The 8,924-nt window shown below is 43.0% G+C and overlaps 1 protein-coding gene across 1 annotated transcript in view; it reads right to left on the bottom strand.

The window, feature by feature from the left end:
* WLS (wntless Wnt ligand secretion mediator) overlaps window positions 1-4,934 on the bottom strand; it is a 73,358-nt gene extending 68,424 nt beyond the window's left edge. The window contains exon 1 of the mRNA XM_015415793.1: window positions 4,723-4,934. Within this exon, the coding sequence (XP_015271279.1) occupies window positions 4,723-4,828 (106 nt within the window). The 5' untranslated portion in view covers window positions 4,829-4,934. The remainder of the gene's footprint in view (window positions 1-4,722) is intronic.
* Between the last annotated feature and the right edge of the window lie 3,990 nt (window positions 4,935-8,924).

Below are 8,924 nucleotides of genomic sequence, written 5' to 3'. Positions count from 1 at the left end.
GGGGGAGAGACAGTGAGAAGGGATGTGCTTGGCTAGATACACGAGGAGCAAGCTGAGCCCTGCTAGGACTGTCTGCACCTCAGTGGTTTTGACTCAGTCCCTTGGGCAGAGAACTGGCACGTGTGCCACTTTTTGGCATGCATGGCAGGATTGCCTAGCCTTGTGCTGGCTGCAGAAACCATCGTTTTATCATTATGCTATAAAACTATACAACAGTACACTCCTGTAAGTACAATCAATGGACCTAGTCAGGGGTCATTTCGTAGAAAAAGAGCTAGGGGGACTCATTAGCATAACTCATTAGCATATGCCACACCCCCTGACATCACCGGAAGTGTGTCCTCCCCACAGCCGGCGGCGACCTCCAGTGGGCACCAGCAGGGAGCTCCAGGCCCCGCCCTCCCGCACCTCACCCGGGGGGATGGCGTCCCCCCGCGTCCCCCCCAAATGACCCCTGGACCTAGTCATGAGTAGACCTAGGTGCGAGTAATTCTGCACAGGACAGCACTGAAAGCCACTTACTGAAAACAGTAAAGTTTTGGGGTGATGCCGCATCAGAGAGATATAAAGAGTTACACAGAGAACGCTAGACTCTATGGCCTATTCCTCAAATCCTAGCCATACAGACTGTGCTGCCTTTGTGGCCCTATTAAGGCAGAAAGTCACGGTAAAAGTCTGGTTAATAAAATGAAATAAATTTCCTTTTTCCGACGCATTTTCTTGCAATTACAGCTCTTCACAAAAGAACTGAGAAGACCTGATATACACAGGCATGACCTTTCTTGTCCATTTTCCCCCAGCTCAAGACGCATGCCAAGATTGCAAGCTGACAAAACAGAGGAACACCCATCAGTATTCAAGCCCAGAACACAGTATGTACCTATTCACCGTAGCAGTCGGGCTACAGCAGCCAGGGAGTACAGATTTTAAAACCTTGTGTAACAGAATAAAACAAACAATACTTACTGGCATTAACAATAGCTTCTCTAGTCAGTGATGAGCACAGCAGAAACTGGTAATAACGCTCAGTTAGTATTGCTGAACTTACAGAGTGGCACCAGGTTAAGGTCTGGATTTTGTTCTCGTTGAGCTCATTAAAAAATCAAATTACGGTACTATGGGACTAAGTACAGAAACCCGGTATGAAGCACTGGTACTAGAAGATTCTTCCGTTTTGCCCAAGCACTACTCAGTACCACTATGTTACTTCAGAAGCCACTTTCTGCATATTCAGAAGAGTGCCCCCCGGAACTGATTAAAAATACCAGTGTGGGGGACTTATTTTAAAGCTGCAGTATAAATGTAACCCAATGTCTTATTTGCAGGGTCCAGGTTCATATTTTAAAAATTGCATACAAGAAATTTTCATAACCTTCAAGTATCTCAGTTTATTAGTTTTAGACTGACTTTAAAAAGAAAGAAAGTAAACATCAATATTTGATTAGAACCAATGGACTTTCCATTTGAAGACAATCAAAAACTTGCTCTGGAACATTAGTTTCAGATTCTTATTTTGGAACATCTGCACCTCTCCCTAATATCTTCTTATCAAAGAAGGAAACTTTGATAACCAAACTCATAATTGACCCAACAACTGGTCTTTTCAACTGGATCGTTGCAAAGATAGATAAATCTGCACAATTATGATGAATAAGTCATGGCTACATGGGTGGACAGTAGCCCCTTCTCCCAGAACGCTTAATCCTTATCATTTAAAAAGCTGGTCAACTTTTCTTCTTAAAATTCTGCAGCTGAACAGGTACATGCTTTTAATTTATCATCTGCCAACTGCTGTATTTTAATTGCAGGTTATATGTGTTTTATTAGCATTGCTGCCCTTTATTTGTGCTACTGGATTTTTGAAAGCTGTCTCAAAAACCAGTTTAGTCATAGGTGGCAAAGAGCTTACTTAAATATATTTAAAAAGCTTAATAGCAAAAAGATTTTCTTCTTGCGCAGAGAAAAAGAATGTAAACATTAGTATGTTTACCAGAGATAGGCTACTCCACATCTTTTCTAGTATTTCTATTTACTTGAAGAGAAGGAACGATGTGGAACACAGCACAAAACCCATGCTAATCTATGAAATTATATATTGGTCCATCTTGCTCTGTACTGTCCACTTGGGAAGTAGTTCTCCAGCCTCTAAAGCAGAGAAAGGTCTCTCTCCAACAGTTACTACCCAAAACTTTTTGCATATGACGCTATACTAATGATTCTGACTAAAATTCCTGCAAAAGTACTCAATGAGAATGCATCTTTGTACATGAGAAGCTTTGTACATGAGTACAAGACTTTTCACCTGGCACTCTTAATTCACTTATCCAGACTGAAGGGCACTCAAAGTAGCTCACAGCATAATAACCCATGGAATACTTACGATCTCAGGATTTGGTTTAAGGCACAACATAAAGCAATCATGCTGATCTAAGCAAGTTTGGTTCTTGTTGGTACTTGGATGGAAGTCCTTTGTAAAGCCACCACATGTTTCTTGATGGAACAAAGGTGAGGTATAAATCTTATAAACACTTTCATTTCAGCTAGAAAAAAAATCAGCATCTAAACCAACCAATAACTTCTAATTCAGCTGGAAGATATACTTCTGATGAATACAGTCATGGTTCAGACAAGCTGGATCAGGAACCCAGATCACATTCACACCAAGCCAGACACACAGCTGCTGCACTTCACTTTGGTCTATAAATCATCCATCGAGTCACTTTAAACATTTGATGAGTTTTCAAATGTGAAGGTGGAAGAGATTTTAGCAAACCAGATCTGGGAATAAGGATACAGTAAATCTATTTTCAAAAACCTAAATCTAGCAGAAGGGGATGCCATGTGAGACTAGCTAAGGTGAGGTGGAACAAACAAGACCAGTATCTTTGAAATGACCTGTGCAAGTCTCTAGTAACTTGCATCTTAGATTTGCCAGAAAAAGTGGTGTTTTCCCATTACTGTAGCAGATGAGGCTGGCAAAGCATTAACAGGAGAACAAGTTCAAAAGGAGAACAACTTTCTGGGATGGGACCTGGATCTCTCAAGAGACAGAGCTATAAAGGTTGTGCCACAAAGCTTTTTTACATGGGTCAGTTAACGGTCATCAAGATATCTTAAATATTTCTGGGAATCAGAACAGTTGGAGAACTGCTTTCCTGAAGTATGAGTGTACCAAGAATATTGTTTATAAGGAACTGCCTGGAGCCATATTTTTCAAAGAGTTCGTCACACTTCAAGAGGGCTAGCTTTTCAGCTTCTTCCCTGTAGGCATGTGCTCTGCTAATGTTATGTAGTCTTTATTTATTTTTAGACACAAGTAGATTTTCCTTGGAAAGGGTTTTTCTCCATGTGTGAATTTATTGAATTGATATAGCATAATGGGTGTAAAGATAAGTAACGATTTAAATGTCTTTTGATCCTACCAAACCTATTTCCCAAATTCAGGAAGGTTGGTCTTTCAGCTAGTCCACTTGTTATTCCATTTGTTTGTTAACACCTTATATACAGTAGACACAAGTATTCAAAATGAAAGTCACAAGACCTGGGCCAGAGATTCTGAAAGGAGGGACAATCATGAAGTACTACATGTGGCTTACAGTAAAATAGCCATTCACCTGGAAAGAATACTGATTTAAACATGGTGACCTGGATCCTTAACACCCAAATCAGGGATTTGGAGAAAAAAGGCAAACGCAGTGCGGATAGTTTGACCAGTAGCACCTCAGAGACCAAAGTTTCAGGGGATAGGTCCTTTAGCAAAAGATTTGGGAACTAAATATCCACTACCATCTTGGTACCCCCCAGACACGCATTGAAAAGAGATGCAGCCCAGTAACCATACAAGTTTCATCCATTTAAAGGGTTGGGGGGGGGGGTCCTTGGAAGCCGTCTTTCCATATCTGAGGAAGAAATATTAGCAAGACGGCTCTTCTGGGCTGCAGGTGAGCGTTAGTTAACACTCTTGCCTGGGAGAGAGGAAAGGAGAAGAATGCTGGACAAAGCCTCAAGCACGAAAAGCCACAAGGAATATTGAGGGAGGCCAGGCCCCCGCAGGTACCCGACTACAAGCCTACCTCGAGCTTCCTGAGGAGCTCAAGACTTTGAAAGCGAAAAGGGCAGAACAAAAGAAATACCAACAGCAAAACTCTTCGTCCCTCCCTCAAAGAGAGAGAAGCCCGCCTTCTTTCTCCCTATCAAGCTCCCAAGCCCTTCTCCGCCCTTACGTCTCGCAACGCAATGCCCAAGCAAAATCAAACGCCGCTCTCAAGGCAAAACACAGTGAGACACAATGCACAAAGATCCCTTCCCTCAGCTGGAACAACTCCCTTTTTCTTTTCTTTTTTAATTGAAAGGGATTCAGTTTCCTCCCGCAGTCGAGGAGAAAGAACAGAGACGGGAGGGGGGAGAAGAGGCTGAAGTCAGGGAGAGCAACCAACTTTGCAGCCCAAAAGCTTTCTTGCACGACGCGTCGCCATGCTTCGAGGTTCGCCTCCCAGCTGCTTTCTTGAAGTCGAGCCTGAACCGAGGCCAAAAAAACTTTTCTCTGCCCCCGCTTTCCCTCGCTACCACTAGAGTGCGGTGGGCACAAAGGGGCCCGCGGCGAGAGCCTTTACAACTACAGTTACCGGACTCATTAGATCGTCTAAGCAAGGCAAGGTTAGTAACAAGTATCCAAACAACGGCAAAGGAAGAAGCGAGGAAAGTTTGCCCTCCGACACTTACCGATCAGACCTCCCACTAGAAAAGCGATGACTTGGAAAACCAGCAAGATCCCTCCAACAATGCAGAGCTTTTTCGTGCTCATGTTCTCGATTATTGCCCCAGCCATTTTCCCAAAGCTTTCCTTCCCCCTTTGCACTTCCAAAGCTGCAAAACTTAAAGCTACACGGGATGAGGAGGAGGCAGCACTGATTGCCCAGACAAGCACGGATCTGGCTCCCCCTCTGCTGGGAGCTGTGATTGTGGCCGGCGCTCGGCTGCATGTGGCTGCTTTACGGGAGCAGGAAAGCGAATCACATGATACCCACCTCCCTCCTCTCTCCCCTCCTCGAGCCATTCAGCAGCAATTGGTGTCAGTCTCAGGCAGCCGTTGGGGGGAAATCGGGAGAAGGTCGCTTGCTTTAATTAAGAAGCATCTCTGCAGTCGAGGAGGGACGGACGATCCCCCGAGTCACAAAGGTTGCCCAGGTTCCCAGGACCTTCGCCTCAAAGGTTCACCAGATCAGGGAAGGAAATTAAAGACGGTCAGGCAGATTTGATTAAGAAAGTTCTCATTAAAATTATGGTATTACGAAAAGCAGCCTTTTGCTCTCCAGTATCATCTCCAATGAGAATTATTTCCATTCTGTCTGATGCTGATGGAGACCGTATAACTGAGTGAGAAGCATGCTCAAACATAACACTAGAGAAAGGGCCCCCCCAAAAGCATCTGCTACACATCTGTTACCCTTCACCTGGTTTTGGCCACTGTGTGATACACTGTGTGATACACAGTGTTGGACTGGATGGGCTATGGGCCTGATGCAGCATGGCTTCTCTTATGTTCTTAACTCATCACAAGATCTTCTTTTATTTTAAAACCAAGATAAGGCTCTCTTTTTTTGCTATATTACTATACATAGATTAGCAGACCATCTTAGCAACAGCTGTCTACAAATTTAGGAGCTTTGACCCCCAATACTTTCACAAACATTTCAAATCACACTGTATCCAGAAATTATTAATCTGATCTACTCTAAATTATTAAATTGGCTTACATTCAAATTATCAGGTGCCTAAATCATTTAAGATATGCTGTAGTGACGTTTCCAAACTCTGAACAAACACAAAGATAAGGAGCTCAAATGCTGTGACATTTTCTGCCTAGTGTGAAAAGAAAAATATCCATTATCACAGCTGCATAAAAGAGTTTCGTAATACCCCATTTTACAGATATGGAAGGAAACCCAAGGCTAAACAACTAGCTCCATGATTTGTAATCCCGGTACCATACCATGTTTTGCTTCGGGATTTTTGGTTTCTTGTTTAACTTTGATTTACAATGTTTTGCAATGCAGAAACCTGAGAACCAGAAGACAAATCAGAAACTGTTTGCCATTTTTGGTAGAATTTCATGTCAGCTTTTTTTCATTCAGGATCACTACCCAGTGATGATTTTTCTGTCCCTCAGCTCTACTGAGGACAACATTCCATTTTCCACAGCAGTTTCTAAGGCTTCTGATTTTTTTTCTTTGTCATGCAGTGGCATTTTTTTTCAATTTATACTTTTATTGTTTTCAAAAAACAAGCAAGCAAGGCAGCAAGGTAGTGTATACACTAAGCAATAGTAGAAGATGAACCAGCTAACATGTAGTGTGCAATGCAACCGTCATATAAATACAAATACCTAATTAAAGTTTTAGTACATTGAATTAAAAGTATAATAAACTTTGATAATATTTGTTCTTTGGGAGGAAAACCCCCCCCCTCGGTTAAGTATTCAAGTACAGGAAACCAAACTGCACAAAAGAATTTTTGATGTTTTTCTATGCTAACGATGCTTCCCTGTTGGAAAAGTTCGCTGTGTGCAAAGTGTTCCCATAACTTGTTTTGGCACTGTTGTACAGTAGGGCCTAGAGTGTCTCTCCACTTTTGCGCAACACATATTCTGGCAATCACGATCAGAGTCGATACTAAGGTATGTTTTGCTTTGTTTTCAGGTATGCCGGACCAGGCGTCTAACAGGACCGTTTCTGGACAAAAAGGTAAGTCAATCCCTGTGATGATTTTAATGTGAATTAAAATGTCTCCAAAACTCATTTATCAGTGAGCAATGCCACCAGCAGTGAATATAGTCCGCTACTAACCCACAATGTTTCCAACATAGTTTCTGAAGTGTGGGGTTAATTCTATGTAGCCTAACTGGTGGTAAGTACCATCGGTTCAAGACCTTAAAGGAATTGAATTTGATAGCGAAAATTTTTGAAGTGATATTAGATTATCTTCTAATTGTTTCCCAGTCTTCTTCTTGTAATCGATTCTGGCAGTCCATTTGCCATAGGGTTTGGGATCTTAAAGTTTCCAGTGTAGAAGCTGAAATAGTATTTTGTACAATTTTGATATCAAACTCGTCATTTTTCCAGATTTGCTTCGTAGAAGCTGCTCAGACTCAGAAACAGGCTGAGTCGACTCTCTGGGTTCATAGAACTAGTGAAGAAGGTGAGAGAGCTGTAAGTATTGAAACCATGGAACCATTTCTCCTATCACTGCCTCCAGTTGAGGTTTCGTGTAGGGTTTCCCCTTACAAGTCAGGTCTGCTAGGCGTGTCATGCAGTGGCATTTGACCTGCATTTAGAATAGTCACTTATCAAGAGGAAGGATATCAAGACACCTCCCTCTGTAAAAAGAGGTCTTAGTAACAAGCTGTATCAATAGCAAACCATTTGCCCAATCAGTATCCTAGCTCTCTTCATAATGCATCCTAGCATCAATACATTACAAGGCCATTGGTTATTGCTCTAATGTTTGTATGGCATAAGAACATGAGAGAAGCCAATGTTGGATCCGGCCAATGGCCCATCTAGTCCAACACTCTGTCACACAGTGGCCAAAAATACCAGGTGCCATCAGGAGGTCCAGCAGTGGGGCCAGGACCCTAGAAGCCCTCCCACTGTTGCCCCCCCCAAGCACCAAGAATACAGTGCATCACCTGTCCCAGCCTGTGAGTTCCTATCTATACCTTGTGGCTAATAGCCATATGTTTATCCAGTTCCCTCTTGAAGCTGTCCATGCTTGTAGCCGCCACCATCTCCTGTGGCAGTGAATTCCATGTGTTAATCACTCTTTGGGTGAAGAAGACCTTCAACTTGTAAAGAATCACCAGGCGGATGGAGGCAAAAATTGAAGTATGGTTTCTGCTTTGAACTGATGTGAGTGATTACCTAAGGGGTCAAACTGTGACAATACAAACCCAGACAATACAGAACAGTTAATACAATGTTCAGTCGCCTAGCATAGCTGCATTAGTGAATCTGTATTTTTTGTAAATCCTGTGATAATGTTGAACTTCCAGATTGAAGTTAAGTTTAATCAGCTGTTTCTTTATGTTGATTCATGTTAGCCTAGCACTTAGTTTGAAAACTGGGCTACAAATTTAACATTTTTATTTACTTCTCCTGGCTTGTTTGGAGAATCTCAGTCTGCCTGAATGCCATCAAATAGAAAGAGCAGTCACTAATACCCAGTCAAAGTATTCACAATACTAGTTTGCTAGTAAGCTCATCCAGATTTTCATAATGAAGTTGGCAACTGACTCACAAAGAAAAGTCCACCCTCCGCCTGCCTGAAGCAAAAGAAGTAACCATCTCCAGCTACATTTCTGTTATTGGCTTTTGTTTTTAATTGATGTTTTATGACCATGTACACCACTCTGAGCCCGGCTTGCTGGGGAAATTGATGTTTTATGACCATGTACACCACTCTGAGCCCGGCTTGCTGGGGAAGGGCAGCTGAAAAACCCAATTAAATAAAGAAATATTACTTGCTAATGCAGTTATCCCAACCTGGCGCCTTCCAAAGTGTTTCCTGATGAGGGGTCATTTGGGGGGGGGACGCGGGGGGACGCCATCCCCCCGGGTGAGGTGCGGGAGGGCGGGGCCTGGAGCTCCCTGCTGGTGCCCGCTGGAGGTCGCCACCGGCAGTGGGGAGGACACACTTCCGGTGATGTCAGGGTGTGTGGCATATGCTAATGAGTTATGCTAATGAGTCCCCCTAGCTCTTTTTCTACGAAATGACCCCTGCTGATGACCATATCCTTCTTCCCCAAAGCTTTTCTCGACCTCCTTGGAGCAGGAAACATATCCCTTCAGAAACAGGTACCTCCCTTGCTTGCCTTGGAAACTTCCAACATTCCTGATTGGTCCTTGCTCCATGGCAGTCAGTACTGT

Source organism: Gekko japonicus, unplaced genomic scaffold, assembly GCF_001447785.1.
Source record: "Gekko japonicus isolate JY-2015 unplaced genomic scaffold, Gekko_japonicus_V1.1 scaffold20, whole genome shotgun sequence".
Lineage (NCBI taxonomy): Eukaryota > Metazoa > Chordata > Lepidosauria > Squamata > Gekkonidae > Gekko > Gekko japonicus.
Note: the sequence above shows the minus strand (reverse complement) of the source record. Positions and strands in the feature narration are given on the sequence as shown.